This window comes from Stylophora pistillata, chromosome 12 (genome assembly GCF_964205215.1).
Source record: "Stylophora pistillata chromosome 12, jaStyPist1.2, whole genome shotgun sequence".
Classification (NCBI taxonomy): Eukaryota; Metazoa; Cnidaria; class Anthozoa; order Scleractinia; family Pocilloporidae; genus Stylophora; species Stylophora pistillata.
In genome coordinates this window covers 19,902,516-19,920,084 of record NC_142530.1, presented here as the reverse complement: position 1 = coordinate 19,920,084, position 17,569 = coordinate 19,902,516, and the positions used below count along the sequence as shown (strand labels likewise).

The following is a 17,569-nucleotide window of genomic DNA, read 5'->3' as shown; positions in this document are numbered from 1 at the left end:
TTGCTATCTTAAAGAGGGAGGAAATGATTATCTGCTTGGAAAAACAACTTCATATATTCTTAACTCTTCGCAAGATGCAACTAAAGACTATTGGACTTAAATCTCACCTAACAGTGAACTAAGTATCTTTAGTTCATCAATCATGCGTTATAGTCATTATCCAGATCAATCCATTTGCTTATTAAACATGTTAAATATATTGTATATATGATGTTTATCAAACTTTAGTCATCTAACCTCCTATGCTTGTACGTTGCAAGGGTTTTTCTGACTGGTGTAGATATCTATTTATTTGGTTTTAATCTATTTTTTTAATCTATTTTATCTCCTCAATCGTGGAGCCTTTAAATTGGATCGATCTGCAACCAAGTAAGGCTATTTTCTAAATCTGAAAATAGGAAAAAGGACACCACTGAGAAACCGTGTTAGTCCTTCTACCGTAATTCCCTGATTGTGGGTCTTTTAATATGGTGGTCGGTAAATAACACAAATGTTTTATTAAAAGCTAAAAATTATTCGAAACTCCACTTATCTGGTTTACCTTGCTTTGAAAAGGAAAATAGCACCACTATAACTCGCGATCTGTTTAATGGAGTGGCTAAATTAGAGAAATTTTCGTTGAACTGCTGAAAGTAATCCGGGCTGCATTAGTTTTCCTTCACCTCGTCCACTCATTTCTCTCACCAATTTGGACTACCCTCTCAACTAAAACGTAGCACCCACGTCGGGCATGCGCAAGTGGTTCAATTCTGTTTGTGCTGCGCCAACTTCCCGCGCAAAACTTTGATGTAGGGAAAAAGAAAACTAGAGACTTTTCGAGCAGAACGCGTATTTGATGAAAGGTATCCTGTACATTCACCATTTCGTTTTGAACGTTGTAAAAAAAAAAATAAAAAAATAAGCGCCTTAGATACACCATGATTTCCTGTGATAGCGTATTCATACTTGTTGAACTTTAGAAGTACAGTTTTGCTCGGACTAAGAACTTAAATCGGTTTATGGTAAAATGGGTAGAATTAAAGTAATCGTCTCTCTGATTTTTGAGCTAACTCTCTCATTGATATACAGAGAAAGCTGGAAGAGAAATGACAGTCATTTTCTACCGTAATTACAGAGCGGTCTTGGAGAAGGATTCAATCTCATGGCTCGATCTTTTATTGTTAATGGCTCGATCTTTTATTGTGTTCTTTTGATATATGATCATGACACAAACACATTACGGGCCTTTTTTTTTGGCCATCTATCTTTATCAGCGGTACTTTTGCGAGTCGTGCGCCAGATTTGCCATTTCTAGATCAAACTGCGCATCCACTGGTAATGGCGGACGTACACCAATAGCAATGTCAACGTGAAGTAAACACTTTAATTTCTCACTTATCCAGAGAACTGTGGACGATTTTATGGACTTTGGATAAAAAATAATTTTCAATATTGAACATGGAGTAATCGAAGATTTTATGCACGTAAATTCTTTCGGTTTTTACTGTCGTTTGCTTCGATCAAGAACATCTACATAACACATTTCAGAATTCGAATTGTTTGAATCAAGATGTTTCAAAAGGGAGGACCTGGAAAACAAAGAGGTTTTGGTTTTGGAGGATTTACTCTAGCAGCTAAGAAGGAAGATCCCCTTCCACGTAACATAGGGAGCGGGATGCCCGTCAACAGATCAGGTGAAAGTGTGAAAAAAACTCAATCATCCCATCGCCAGGGAGTACGAAGCACTTCATCGTTTCCTCTGCCAGGAGCAAGGAAACCGTAAGTATTTCTGATAAAGGATCAACTAATTTATTTTTACTTTCTTTTGATAATAGAATGTCTTTGAATAAGATCGTCATTAAAATAATGTCAACACCGAAATTTTGCTTCGTTTTCTAAAGTTCAGTGCTTTATATTTTGGCTAGTAAGTTATCTACTGTAGGGCTTGGCAACTCGTGGTAGTTCATAGGAGGTTCACTAGTTCAATATCTATTGGGCGAAATTTGATCATATTTCTTTGTCTAAGTACTCTAACATTCCATGTTAGCCAGATCACCAGTCAGATAAGAAAAATCTCCATTTCATATCTAGCATTCATGTCAAGTCTTGATTAAACACCTCTCTCGGTGTTGAGTCTTTTTTTTTTTTTTTTTTCTTTTTTTTAATTTCTTGGTGCCAACATTGACAAGTGGGGAGTAGGGAAATGTTTCAACGATTCTTGAGAGGATTATAGTAAACGTTCATTCAGCAGAAAAGCACATCTGTATCTTAAGTTAATCATCCTTGTGTCAGTGGTAAATTTTTTAAATTGTATTTTTCCAAAATGGCAACATGGCCTTCCTTGGTTGATGGGAGTATTTGTTTCCTTACAATACTTTGCTGTCTTTGAACCAACAAGATAATCTTGGTCACCCCACTGGGAAACTTCCTGATTACACAAATTAAACTAACTAATGAAACACTTCATTAGCTTGGAGTCTCTATCTCTTGATAGTTTTTGTCCCAATCACCTGTCAGGTCTAGAAATGGAGATTGAATTATCTAATTATCTTGATATAGATCTGCTAGATGATTAAGACTTAACGATAAGACATGGTCATATTTTCATCTATGTTTGATAATAACTGCACTTTGCCAAGGTACCCACTATCATGGAATAGATAGCAAGAAGTGTAGCTTACATGATTGCAGCATTTTTGATATAATGCAAGGTGATTTATACTTATTATTTTACTTGTAGAATCTTTGTAGATAGTGATAATGAGGATGATGAGACAAAATTTGTTGACGATGATGACGAAGGTGAAGACATGCCATCCAGCCGGCAAGTGGAAGATGATGATGATGAGGAAGATGAGTTGGATAAATTCATGGCAGGAATACAGGTGAGAAACCTTATTTAGTCAGCACAGCCACAGATGTACCTCTAAAAAATGTATGTGTTTGAACTCAAGGTTGTCTGTTGAGGTTGTATCATGCTTCACAGAAACATTTAGGTAGTACAAATAATACTACTTTTTATCCGTATACTTATTCTATTTTGCCATTTATACATAAACAAAAATAAATTTCAGTTGTTTACAGCAATCTCAAAGAACAACTATAATTATAATATTATTTTTAACGATTTATAATTCAACTAGATAAAATTTCAATTAAGAGTCATTCACATTGTACAATAGGTTAACTATGGATAGGCGAGTCAAATTTACTTTTCCGTCAATAAGGAATTTTTTAAGCAAAATCTTAAAGATGGAGAATCTGTGGGATAGAGTTAGATGATAGGGTAGGGAATTCCAAACGTTTAGACGTTGGTGCAAGATTGTAAACTGTGGGTTGAGGACTAGTTTTTCCTGTTCTCAATTCTGCTTCGTCAAAACAGACTGCCTTTGTAAGTTTGTTACTCACAGTTACAATTATAGGGCTTAATTGTTTTTTCTTGTTATGCCAAGTGTATTGTGTTCTGTATAGAATTGAATGAATTTTATTGTCTCCCTTGTAATTTAGTGTTTAACACTACCAAAGGGTTAAATAAACTAATTATTTATTTATTTATTTCTATAATAGCTCTTGATATCAGTTGTAAGGGCCACGTCAATCCTTTCATTGTTATGTTCTTATTAGTCCTTCAACCCATAAGAATGACCAACATCTAATTTCTCCTTACAATATCACCCCTGAATAACACACAAAGGTCACAGAAATAAAGGAAATGGAGGCTAGCCAAATAAGCCAAATTCTCCTTATCAGGACTTAAGGAAATGTATGAAGAGCGGTATGGAGAATATGCATACTGATGTTAGGGTGTAAAGGGTTATCATTTGTTGTGTTTGATATCCTGTCAGAATGAAGTGCAGAAGGAAGCAAATCTGTCTGAAAAGGAAAAAAGCGATAAAGACAAGAAAAAGTATGTTTTAGTTTCATTCTAGATCTAGTTTGTTCTTTTGACAAGGTTTGTGCAAAGATTGCACACATTATTTCCTACTCAAAATCTATTTATAACAAGCAAGACAGAACTGTTGAAGTAGCTATTGAATGCAAAGCATTTTTTTTTTTCAAACAGGGCATGGCTGCAGCGTGGCCTGTTATGGCTAGTTAGAAATCAAATGAGACATTTCTGTGAAAAAGAACTTCTTTCAACAGTTTTTGCAGTTGATAAAAGTTCTGTTTCAGCCACAAGCTTTTCTTTTAAGTCACCATTTAGGGACCTAAAATCCTAAACTGGTGTCCAGAAGTAATTTTTCAGTTGCCAGAAACCAAAGGGAATAGTGGACCTGGTGCGCTAATACATGGTATTACTGTACAACTGTTGTGTTCTTAGGCAAGACACTTTACTCTCACAGTGCCTCTCTTCACCCAGGTGTATAACTGGCTACCGGAAAATTTAATGCTGGGGGGTAACCCTGCGATGGACTGGCATCCCATCCAGGGGGAAGTAGAAATACTACTTGTTGCTTCATGCCATGGACACCAGAGTTAAGCACTGGCTCATAAACCAACTGTACTTTACTGTACAGCTGACCATGTGACTGTCTTTTGAAGAGAGCTTGGATCAATGAGAACATTACAGGTTACTTTCTGGCCTTTAAACACAGCTGATAAAGCTCACTTGGCAATTTCGGGCAATTTAAGCTTGCCGTGTTGCAGCGATGCCAGCAAAACTAATTACCTGTAAAAATTTATAACGTGATTAGGAGCAGAAGAGATGACATCGAAGAAGAAGATGATCAAGAATCATATTTCAATTACATTAAGAATGCCCCTGTCATCGCATATCCTGATGATGAGGAAGAGATTGAGTATGATAGTGATGGAAACCCAATCGCTCCTGAGAAGTCCAAGGTAATTCTGAGATATTAAGAGGGGGGTAAGTTCCTAAAGAAATTGTGGTGCTGCATCGGTGGGAGAGTACAATAAGGTACTTTTGGATTTATCAACTGAGTTGATAATGTAAATTAGCCACTTTAAAGAGTTTCAAAGCACACGTGTTGAGGGTTAGCCCCTTATCTGAGCAAATAATGAAGGATTAATTTCAGCTCTGAAACTCTGAACTGTGGCCAAGTTACATTATCAACTCAGTTGATAAAACCAAAATTCTGAGTAATTTGTGATTTGTCTGTCAAGGAGACTTACTGATCTTCATTGTGACTTGTGAATTTATTTGCTTTTCTTTTTGTTTTGTTTTGTTTTGCAGATTATTGTGCCACTTCCAGCAGTGGACCACTTCGAGGTAGCCTTAATACCATTTTTTAATACTGTTATATATTTTTTATTATTCTTTTCAGTTTCCCTTACCAGTGTCCAAAAAAAACATGCTTGAAGTTGACATTTGAATGTCAATGTGTTTCAAAAGAGGCGCCTTCTCTTATAAGACAAAACTGAGAAATACCTGTTTTAATCTGAAAGGAATTGTAATGTTTGCTCTATTTTCTTATAAATTATACTAGAAAGAAACCAATAAGTAAACACAAGGGTAACAGATACTAAATAATGGGGATAAAAATAAAAAGAATTGGATTTAGCGGAGGATATTCCACTAGGTGGCCTTTCTTGTCCACTGAAACAAATTTAGAAAAACATTAAGTAAAAAAATTCCAACTTGCCAAAGGCAAACCATTTAGCCATGTACAAAGTGCAACCAAGGAGTTGAACTTGGCACAACTGAGAAAAAGTCCTGTTAGTAGCTGGGTTTAGGACTTGAACTCAGGAACACCAAATTTCAAGTCCAGTGCTCTAACCACTCTGCCAAACTACCTTGTTTTTAGAAGGAGTCAAATTATGCTTATGCCATTTGGTCACTCACTTGTTTGCTACTCCTTCAAGGCTGGCTTCTGATTAATCTCAAGAGAACACTGCTCTTTCTCTCCTTTTATCTTCAATTGTTTTCTAGTCACTTTCTGCCTTGGTGCACTTCTCACCAGTTTTTTTGGCATGTTCTTGTCTTGTTTAAGATTGACTACCCACCTTTTGAAAAGAACTTCTACATTGAACATGAGGAAATTGCAAAACTTACTAACCACGACGTTCAGGATTTAAGGAGAAAATTGGGAATGAAGGTGGGTTATAAACTGTATGAAAGTTCTTTTAGAGTATTCTTTAGACTGAATATATGTCAAGCACTTCTAAATTTTGTTTTTGCGGGGGCTGTTTGGGAAAAGAATGGAAAACAACAACCAAGGTTAATAGCTTAAACTACATGTATCGATAATACCCTATTCACAGTGGCAAAATATGTTTGGTTGAACTGGGTTTACAAAAAACTGAAAAACTGATTTTTCTACATGATTAAAAAAAATCTCTTACTGGTGTTTTCAATGTACTACAAAAGGAATTGGCAAGCATCAATTTATGCAATTTTTATGGAAAAAATTTAAAGTGCACTTAAACCCAAAATTTTTTTTCGCTTAACGAAATAAGCTTATTTTTTGGAGTATTTCTGTGCAAAATTTTTTTAATTTGCTCAAATCTTTAATTTTCTATGCCCAGTCAAAATACGGAAAATCGGCCGCCATCTTGCCCCACGACCGAGTTTAAAGAAGAATGGCTCTAGCAGGTAATGTGACGTCAAATCGAGAACATGAAAGTCTGCATCTCACACATTTTCACTTGTTTGGGAAGATTGTCGTCGATATTGTCCGAAATATGCCGACTAGGTGTGTTGTATGAAGAATGTATGAAGCGCGATACCCTCTTGCAAATTTCGCACGTTGCTACATCCTTCTACAACACACTTAGTCGGCATATTTTCGGACAATTATCGACTACAACCTTCCCAAACAAGTGAAAATGTGTGAAATGCAGACTTTTGTGTTCTTGATTTGATGTCACATTACCCACTAGAGCCATTCCTCTTTAAACTCGGTCGTGGGGCAAGATGGCGGCCGATTTTCCATATTTTGACTGGGCATAGAAAATTGAAGATTTGAGCAAATAAAAAAATTTTTGCGCAGAAATACTCAAAATAATAAGCTTACTTCGTTAAGCGAAAAAAATTTTTTGGGTGTAGGTGCACTTTAAGGTGTGTCTTACAAAACAGCTGTAATACATGTTAAACCTTGGTGAGAATGAGGTATAAGACTTGAATTCTCTTTTATGGCAGCGTATGCTAGTGTTCATGTGTTTTTCTATAAATGCGTCGGACTACCCAACGTCTGGGTGTAGCAGAATGCATCTGTGCAGTTAACATATATCTGAGGGGTACTGTAGCTTTATCTTGTTTTAAATATTTTCCCTTGGCTTTGTTGTGTACAGTTTATGATTGCAGTTTTGCCAAAACCCATAACTAAAGGTGAAATTAGCACAAACTCATTTTAACCAGAAATTATTGATACATGTCAGTTCAGAATATACATTTCATCGTCATTGGTAATTGATAGAAGGTGTCATGCATTTACATTGTAATGATACACATTGTGTATCATTACAATGGGTGTACGCTGGTGACGTGAGCAAATGCAAAGACTATTTTTCTGCGCGCACCTGTTTTTTCTGGTCACGTAAGATTTGTTAAATAAAAGGGAACTCCTTAGCTACAATTTATCAATGTTATGTTATAAAACAAATGGTAAACACCACAGCGTACACTATTGAGTTATGGATGCACTTGGGAGGTCTGCTAAGCACTCAAGAAGCTAGAGTCGCTCGAGGTGCTAGCCTCGAGCAACTCTTACGCTTCTTTCGTGTTTAGCAACCTCCCGCGTGCATCTATAACTCAATAGTGTACGCTGTGTTGTCTACCATTTGTTAAGTGGGTTAAATCAATGCAAACTTGCTTCAGCTGATAATTCCTTTTAAGTTCAGTATGTACATGTACACTTCATTGTCGTAATTGATTGACAGGTGTCGGGAGCTCAGCCTACAAAGCCATCCATCAGTTTTGCACATTTTAGTTTTGATGAACAGCTCATGGGTGCAATCAGGAAGTCTGAATACACACAGCCAACACCTATCCAGTGTCAGGTATGACGGAAATCAAGAACTAACATCGCATGCAGTAGTATGAAATATCTGTACCACACCACATTGTTAGTGTTTGGCAAGCCTGCATGACTTCTGGTAGCTGGCTATTATCCTTATCACTCCTTGGATAGAATGAGTGAGAGAAGGTCATCAGAAACCATCTGATAGTAACTCCCTAAAAATACTGAATTAGGAAATACACTAAAATAGAAGTTTTGGCTTACTCCTGAAAAATGATTTCTTACAAGTAGAGGTATATTATTTTCTCTGAGATATCCTTTTGTATTTTATTCTAAATTTATAACTTTGAATATCAGTCTTGGTGAACTTTTGTTTAGCAATATGCCAGTATGGTCTCACTGTAACTAAATTGCTGTCAATTAATTCTTCATTTGCATTAAACACAGCTAATAAAAAAGGTAAACTTCAGTTTTCCCCCGTGACACTCCTTTGAACTGTGGCTTGCAGGGTACTTAACTAAGTGGGAAAGGGAAGGAAAAGCCTTTTTTCCTCATACCACTGTGGCTGACCAGGGTCTTTTTTTAAGAAAATCTAACAGAATTGAGATCCATGAATCATACCTCTGGGCCTTTTTCAGGCAATCCCTGTGGCACTTAGTGGCCGAGACATCATAGGCATTGCTAAAACAGGTTCTGGTAAGACTGCGGCCTTCCTGTGGCCAGCATTGGTACATATTATGGACCAACCCGAGCTAGAGCCTGGTGACGGACCCATAGCCCTGATCTGTGCCCCTACCAGAGAACTTTGCCAGCAGATCTTCGCTGAGGCTCGGCGGTTTGGAAAAGTTTACAACATCCACGCTGTGGCTGTGTTTGGTGGGGGTAATAAGTATGAACAGTCAAAGGCTCTTCAGGAAGGAGCAGAAATTGTTGTTGCAACTCCGGTAAGGAAACGTTTCCTTGTGCAGATGTAGAAAATGAACATCATCTTTCTATTAAATAACCGGGCTTCAAATCTACCTCCTTGCATCATCATCATTGTGCAAGAGCGTCACATTCAACATTTCTAAGCTAGCGGTATGTCGGAAGTTTGTCATCATGAACTCAGTTAAACGGTCCAGCCTGTCATGAGTCTCCCTAAAGCTTAGTGGTAGAGCATCTGAAATACATGTACTAATTATTTGGAAGGTCGCAGGTTCAACTCTTAATGTGGGCACACGGAGTTCTTTTTCTTCAAGTATACTGAATAGCACCATCTTTTACAGTGAATTATAGGTCAAAATGATCTTAAACTAGGTTCAGTCGTTTTTCTTTCTTTCCAGGTTCATTGACATATTCTTTAAGCAAAGACTTTTTATTAGTGCCATTCTGCACGCCTTTTGAACGAAACATGCTTCCTTATCGGAAAAAAAAAACAAAAAAACAAAAATAAAATAGATGCGGATTAAAGAGCGACCTAATTGCTCATTTTCATTTTTGGTAGTGGGTTAGCCACTCTTAAAATTATCTAAAATGACTGCAGCCTTAAGTGGTTGGGTAACCCTCATACACAACCTTAACGCTTCATTTTATCAGTTTTTTAATTATATTGTTATCCAACGCTAGGGCCGTCTGATTGATCATGTGAAGGCAAAGGGCACAAACCTGAAAAGAGTTACATATCTGGTCTTTGATGAAGCTGACAGGATGTTTGACATGGGATTTGGTATGTAAACCATACGGCTAAGAACATCATGAACAAGCATCGCTTGAACAAAGTAAGTTTTCAATTGTGCGTCGAAAGTAGTGGGGGACTGTGTTAGTTTTGCTTCACTTTGCTCTGTGTTTGGTTCAATAAATTCCCGCCTCGTTCTAAACCAATCAAATTCAAATCTGAAACCAATCGTTTCTCCTAAATTGAAAAGGTGCTTTATGCTTTCGGAGTCTTTTAATGGTGTGTAAATGAACACATATGGACATCTTGCTTATTTCTGTCGTGGTTATCAAAACCTGACACTTATCCTTTAATGTCACTGAATGTATTTCTCTAGAGCCACAAGTGAGGTCGATTGCAAATAACGTTCGTCCCGATAGACAGAGTGAGTAGTACCTCTTCTTTTCAACTCATTATTCTTTTCACAATGAATAAATAAATCAGTGATTGTTGCCCTAATATGTAACTCAACATCACAAAACTGACGGTTAATTGCAACCTGCGCTTCTTCCGTTCATGAAATTTTCATCTCTAATCCGGCCATCTGAGTTAAAATATCATCATTGTTTTGAGTTGTTTGTTTGTTTCGTTGTTTTAGCCTTGCTTTTCAGTGCGACATTTAAGAAAAAAGTCGAGATGCTCTGTCGGGATATCTTGACAGATCCTATTAGAGTTGTCGTGGGTGAGCTTGGCGAGGTAAGGAACAATTGTTTGAGGAAGAAAGACATGTACAACAAATTAAGAATAAGTTTCTGATGATCAATTATCGGTCATCGACGAGAGAGTGGAAACAAACTTGTAGTTGAAAACCTGTCCAGTCATCATGGGAGCAAGCAAACGGTTCAGTTCCGAGGTTTAGCCCTTGTAGTGCATTTTGCACATGCGTAACAATAATGTTAAAAATCAACTCGAACCGCAAACTGAATTTGTTCTAGCAAAATTGAAATACCCCAAAAAGAAAAAAAAAGACCTCTGCAAAATTTTCCTGTCTGAGATAGGGCTGAAAGTTTGAGAAAAACAGACTAATTTTCATTAACGTAATGCAAAATTTGTTCTGTTCTTAATCTCCTATCTATTTTCTCTTAATCCAGGCGAATGAAGATGTAACACAGATCGTAGAAATCTTGCCAAGCATCAATGATAAATGGACATGGCTAACAAGACATTTAGTCTCTTTTACATCAGGTAACACAACGAAAACTGCTACAAAAAAATGGTGAGATAGGCTCCAGATGAGTGTCCTTTTTGGGAGAGGTACTCCACGGGTATAAATCTCGCCTCTTCGATATAGTTCCCTCTAAAAGACTCGGAAACTGGTAATTTCGTTATTTGCTGTACGAGTGAAGTAATCCCAATTTTTTTTTATTTTCATTGTAGGTAACTTGTTTTCCATTTTAAGGAAGGTTTCGCTTTTTAAAGAGGTCCTGATCCTTGAATTGTTTGGAACATTTCATCAACGTGAATTTCAATTTTGTTACACAGGAATTTGTCTTAATTGACGTTAGTTTGTACTTCTCTCACGTACCTGTAAAAATGTTTCTTTCTAAGCTGGAAGTGTGCTCATCTTTGTGACCAAAAAGGCTAACAGTGAAGAGCTTGCATCAAAACTCAAAACCAAAGATTTTGAAGGTAATTCTTAGATTATTGCATACATGTCGGTTTTTAATGCCCATTGTTTTCTCAAGCCTGTCTCTCAAACTTTCTTCTTGGAATGGCGATCTTTCTTGTGCAACTCAGATTGCTCTCCAACAATGAGCATCAGCAAATCGTTACAGCACGTGACAAATTACCGCTGAGGCGACCTGTGAGGGAATAAACACTATCGCCTCTGGATCAGGAGTTAAACGCCCTCTATTAACAGGCCACCGTGTCTCCTTGAGGAAGAAGCTGATTTTGCATTTGTTTTCTCTCTTATAAGACCAGCCCCCAGACTCCCTGTTGAAAAAGGTTGCCCTCCTTGGCGGTGCATAATTAGATGGAGGGGGGGGAATGGAAATAGCCCTCTTTCTGTCCTCTAAATACAAAGCAGTAGCCACTATTTGGTGCGAAAATATGCACGAATATTTATCCGCGGTCGTTATCTGTTCTGAGATGCGAACAGTTCTTTGTCTAAGGTGAAATGTACGAGCATATTTTTGCGCCAAATGGAGGTTGTCGTGTTTATTATCTTTAAATATTTATCTTTTAAATATTAAACATGTTCCTTATTCTGTAATAACCACACGACGTTTACCATCTTGAATTGAATTTTAAGCGCAGAGTTTTCCGTATTGGAGGTAAGGTTTGAAAATTGAGGAATATCACTTTAGGTATATCCTTGGATATCCCCCAGTTTTAGCTGGGGGGTATTCGTTCACGTGATGCGTTTTGATCAATCACGCGCGAGCAAAAATATCTGTTGGATTATAAACGGAAATATTTAGTTACCTTGATCTGTGTCACTTTTTACATCTAACTGATATAACATGGATTGCTTTTGGTCTCTTTATACTCAGCGGTGTTACTGCACGGAGATATGGATCAATTCGAGAGAGACAAAGTCATCTATTCATTCAAGAGACAAGAGATTCCTATTCTAGTAGCAACTGATGTAGCAGGTAGGAACCAAAGCTTGAAATATATGAACTATCGCTTATACCTATGCTGTTATTTCACTCAGCGCGGAAACTGCGCGCACACAGGATGTTTGCAGAGATTGCTGCGTGTTTGACGCTTTTTACGCAGCAATTTTAGAAGAAGAAAACGTGGCAAAGCTAACGTCTCGTTTGTTATATTTTATGGGGCGAACTCGTCGAAGTGGGGGCTAATTTAGTCAGGGGCAAACTTGTAATGGAGCGAAACCTCCAGATACTCCTGGTTCGTAGTGCGGCACGGTCCTATGCAGTTTTTTCGTGCAATGATTTTGTGAGACAATTCAGGACTGCATTAGCTCTGTTTGTTTTGTTTCGTTTCTTTTTTTTCAATTTGTCTGCGCAGCAGCCTTTTCCGTTGCCTCGTAACAAAGCGGGGAAAGCCTAATGTAAGCGGTAGTCACATGAAGGCATGCGCGACTCTAGCTTAGCTCGCACTTTTGCCGCTCGGCTGAAAGAGAGCTGACTAAACTGCTTAGCAGCGTAGCGTTGACGAGTTGGTTTTTATTTTAGCCCGTGGCTTGGACATTCCATCAATCAAAACTGTCATAAATTACGATGTGGCTCGTGACATCCACACGCACACGCACCGGATTGGTCGAACTGGCAGAGCAGGTAAGTTTGTTCGGTTGCTAACTGTAGCAAATACGATGTGGCGCTTCTACACTCGTTTACTCTGAAAAGAAAATTGACCTGAAGCAAAAGTAACGCTTTCTTTGCTGCTTTTGAGAACTGCAGGAAGCGAGTCACTCCTGGAAATAATGAACTTGGTGTATTTTTCTTGCAATATCAAGGCATTATCCAGTAAGAACAAAAAAAAAGTGATACGAATAGAAAAATTGACTGACTGGATGATGTGATTTTGATGAAACACCAAATTCTCTTCATTTATAACACTTGAAAAGTAGTACTGGGAATCACATATACAGGGCCAAAAGGTGAACACTGAAGTGATTGGTATTGTGGCAGTTCTGTTGCCATTGCTATTTTTGATCGTGTATCTTTACCTTTTTTCGTTACAGGAGAAAAGGGTGTGGCCTACACCCTTCTTACGTCTTCTGATCAGAACTTTTCAGGGGATCTTGTGCGAAATTTGGTAAGTGTTGCCATATTCATTAATTTTTTTTCCGAGGAAACCGGTTAAAATAAAGATAATGTAGAAGCATGTCTTATCTCACAAGCTGGAAAGCTCAATATTTGAAAACAAAACAAAACAAAAAACAGAAAGAAAGAATAAACAGCTTCCAGAAACTGTAATCAAGTAGATCCTACCCATAGAGTACGTTAACCTCCATCATAATGGAGTTGAAATAGGCTAAAGCTTTCGTTTTCATTTCTGCACTGTCTAACTCATCTCAAAGTTTACCAAAATTTGTCCCTGTGAATATATCTTTCGCAGACTTTGGTAAGTGTAGAGAAGAGAAACGTTGAAAAGCGTGCGAATTCGAAATGACAAAAATATCACTCCATGCAATTTTCCGACTTATGTAGACATCCACTTGCTCTAACCCATTATACTTTTTTTTTTTTAGGAAGGAGCTAATCAAGTGGTCCCTGAGGCCTTGATGGAGATGGCAATGAAGGTTCTTACTTTTAAACCCTAAAACATCTTTCTTGACTCGTGAAAACTTAACGTTTGCGAGTTTGTCGACGCATTTACTTTGATTTGTTATCCCCTGATAAGTTTTTTCCAGTGTGGTTGTAGATTGTCAATCATGACAAGTTTTTAGCGATAAATTCTCTCGTCCAATATCTGTTATTCCAGGTTTTGAACAGGCTGACTTCTGCCAGAAAAACTTGTCAGCGACAAAAACTGCAAGGGTGGATGACTCAATAACGACATTTGTCAGGAAACTCTCAAGGGGTTGATAAGAAATTGTACTCCGGAAAATGTTCTTGACTAATGTCGTTTACAAGTTGTCTTTGCTGAATATGTAAATATTGCGCGATTTTTCCTACCGGATTTTCAGCCATTTGTAATAATAAATACATCAGTTGACTCCAGTTCGGTTAAAGGAGAGATAGGTGAGCTGTTGTTCAGATTGTGCCATTGATCTGCATATACAGCCATTCGATTGAAAGTTACTTAGTTGTCCACTATGCAGTTGTATACATTATTCAAGTGGGTTCTAACTTCTAGGAATGTGAGAGAAAATCTAGAGGCAAAACTATCTATTTATTCGTATGTTATTTCAGCGATGACAGATCCTAGTATTTCCGCAGCTAGTGACGGTTATTTGTGTTATGAATCACGATTGTATTCTAGAGCAATGTTCTATCGAGTATTGAAAGTAATCCGGAATGACATTGGTTTTGTTTTATTTCGCTCTGTGATTGGTCCAGAAAACTCACACCACTTTCTCAACCAATTGGTCGCCCGCGTTTTCCCGCGTTTTCCCGCGTTTTCTCGCGCATTACGAGGTTTGCTTGTTTTTACTTTGAGTTCTCATTAGCTCTTCAAAGTATATTTATTTCTTTTAGTTGGCCGTCATTATTACTTTGGTTTTGATTTACGACTCATTCGAAAAGCACTCTATTTACCTGGCGTATAATACAGTCGCAAGACGGGCTGTATTTTCTTTGAGTATCGTCAGAAGGAAGAGAAAGATCGTAAGGAACCTGTTACGAGAACTACCCATAACGAGAAACGCGTCAGACCAAGTCGCTTGTACTTTTAAGTCTACATCTGATTGGTTGAGAGGATGGCTCTAGTTTTGTGGACCAATCACAGCACGAGATTAAGTAAAACCGATGCAAACACGGTTTACTTTCGATACTTTTGTGATATTTGTCCTGTTGTCCACTGCATGTAAATGTTTCTCGCTCTCGTCTGTAGAATGCTTGGTTCAGGAAGTCTCGTTTTCGACAAGGCAAGGGAAAAGCCAGTGGAAGGGAAGGAAGACCGCGCATGCGTGAGAGGCCTGGCCTAGGAATGCAGGGATCGTCGGTAAATAACGCTATTTGGCATCGTCGGTAACCTTATGTTTGCTCTCGCCAGACTTGCGGACCCAAATGGCTCGCAAAATATCTGGACGAAAAATAGTATTGATTTGTTTACTCCAAAAAGGTTTTGTCCGACAAAGTTTTAACAAATTCAGTTTTAATTTTTAAATTGGAGCCTATTTGGTACTCACAAAAGATTATCTGTCGTATCTCTCCACAGGGAAACCAAGCCAGTGATGGCAGAGGAGCACAGTATTCGTATACAGAATCATCGTATCCACAATCGTCTTTCGTATCATCGTCGTCCTCAAAAACATCTTTTCGTCCGTCGTCATCTTCGGCTTCGGGAGGAGTGTTCGGCTCTTCGGCAAGAAACGATCGGACCTCGGCTCTCAAGGCTGCTTTTCAGGTTCTTGATATGAGTTTCTTTCTCATGAAAACTTTGTCACGTTAGAGGGTAAACTGTCACAATCTTGACCCATTTTCCCCCTTTTTTTCAACGAATAAAAAATCTCTTCGGCTTCCTGTGGACAGTTTGGTCCTTTTATATTTGTTATTACCTTTGTTGTGTTGCTCCACCCGAACAAATCATACCAGTGGAGACTTAATCTTTGTTTATATATTCTTAAAAGTCTTTCACGTTTTGGTCCTCAGGCCCAGTATAAGTCTCACTTCTGCGCGGCATCTTCCTCAGCATCTAACACGTGGGACGCTACAAGTCATCACAGTACAGCTAAACCCCCTGACAGGCTCCAATCGTCAAAACCACAGAAACCAGCCGTCAAGAAATCCCGTTGGGACCCAGCTTAGGAACGAAGAGTGTTCGCACTCTGCAACAATCCAGAGATTATTCAGTTTTCTCTGAATTTTGTTTTACATATGCGCTCAGTTGTCTATAAGAGAAACAGTCTTTATTAAGTTATGTAAGATTCCAAAAAGGCTAAGAACACATTTCTTTTTTCTATCAAGGCCGGCCATGAAGAGATCCCGTTTGCACCCAGCTTAGGAACAAATTGTGTTCATACTCTGCTTCGCCCCAAATATTTTTCGGTTTTCTGTGAATTTTGTATTACATATAGTCCAGTTGTCTACAAGAGTAGGTTACATAAGATTCCAAAAAAAGCTAAGGACACATTTTTTTTTAATCAAGGCTTTTCTTCACTCGAAAGGAAACATTTTGCAGCGTAGCTACACAACTTGCTTTTTGAACACGAGAAGTGTTTGTTGCAACACACAGTGCTCAGGTGTTGGGATTGTTTCTGATACGATTTAGAAAAAACAGCATAATTCTATACGTTGGTCTCAATGAACATATTTTGCTATTTCTTTAACCCTGAAATCCCTAAGAGTGACTGGCGTCTAATTTCTTCTTGCAACATCACTGAATCACGCATTAACGTCACGAGAAAAAAGACTGAGTACCAACTGTAGGAGCTCTTGATTGTTAAACAAATTCTCCTTGCCAGCACCTTAAGGAATTTATAGTGAACAGTATGGAGAATATGCATACTGATGTTAGGGTGCAAAGGGTTAAGGAGATGGAAAACGGAAAGTGCGCGCTGCAAACATTAGCTGGGCTATTCAAAGCTGGGTTGAGATATCCCAGGGTTAGTGTGAAATCTGATCTCGGATCTGAAGGCTTTAAAGGAAAATTTAACGTAATTCTTGTAGTCTAGAATTTGATGATTGGATACTCTAAAAATAATTGAGAAAATTATCTCGAAAAGGCTCTTGCGCAAAAGAATAAAGAAACCCGAGAAAATTTAACCTTGGGTTAGCGCTAATCGGCCTACAATAAACTGGGCCCTGGTAAAAACCAAGTCAGTAATTGTGTCCCATTAACACTTGCGATACGGCACCTTGTTACAATAGTGAGGTTACTGAATGACTTCTTACCAACTGGATGTGTCGCTAGGTTAGCATATTATCGAGTTAGTTTCCTCTAGAGCATTTGTTTCATACCGAGTATAGGTACAAATCCACTAGCGTTGTAGCACAGATACTGCAATCTGATTGGCTACACCACTCGGTATCTATTCAATGTTAGATGGTGAGTGAAGTGAGAAGCCCGAAATTGTGCGGTTGTCGAGAGAAAGAAAAAATAAACAACATCAGCCTGTTTTTTTTCTTATTTTTTTTTTTAAGACTAGTAGGTATATACAAAATTGGTTCGATCACTCGATTTCTATGCGCGGTAGTTGATTTTGGCTTCCTACACGCCCTCTATCCTGCGCTAGAAATTTCGAACCCATAATCTAATATAATTATATAGCACTCAGCAACACTGTCTTGACTGAAGGTCTAAAGCGTCTTCGTATTCTATCGACGCGATTGTCTCTCGAAGTATGCGCGGTTAACATAACCGGCATGGCGAATTTTCATGAACCAATTTGAAATAGATCTCG

At 38.1% G+C, this 17,569-nt stretch overlaps 1 protein-coding gene across 1 annotated transcript; it reads left to right on the top strand.

The window, feature by feature from the left end:
• The first annotated feature begins 1,299 nt into the window (after positions 1-1,299).
• LOC111327515 (ATP-dependent RNA helicase DDX42) lies at positions 1,300-17,284 on the top strand. Its single transcript, XM_022931724.2, has 20 exons — positions 1,300-1,758; positions 2,720-2,864; positions 3,825-3,886; positions 4,674-4,821; positions 5,174-5,209; positions 5,931-6,035; positions 7,819-7,938; positions 8,537-8,842; positions 9,504-9,603; positions 9,929-9,976; positions 10,190-10,287; positions 10,683-10,776; positions 11,140-11,220; positions 12,087-12,188; positions 12,735-12,836; positions 13,244-13,317; positions 13,754-13,804; positions 15,058-15,168; positions 15,385-15,573; positions 15,819-17,284. Exons 1-20 carry the CDS (start codon positions 1,550-1,552, stop codon positions 15,972-15,974), a joined length of 2,337 nt encoding a protein of 778 aa, XP_022787459.1. The 5' UTR covers positions 1,300-1,549; the 3' UTR covers positions 15,975-17,284.
• The last annotated feature ends 285 nt before the right edge of the window (positions 17,285-17,569 follow it).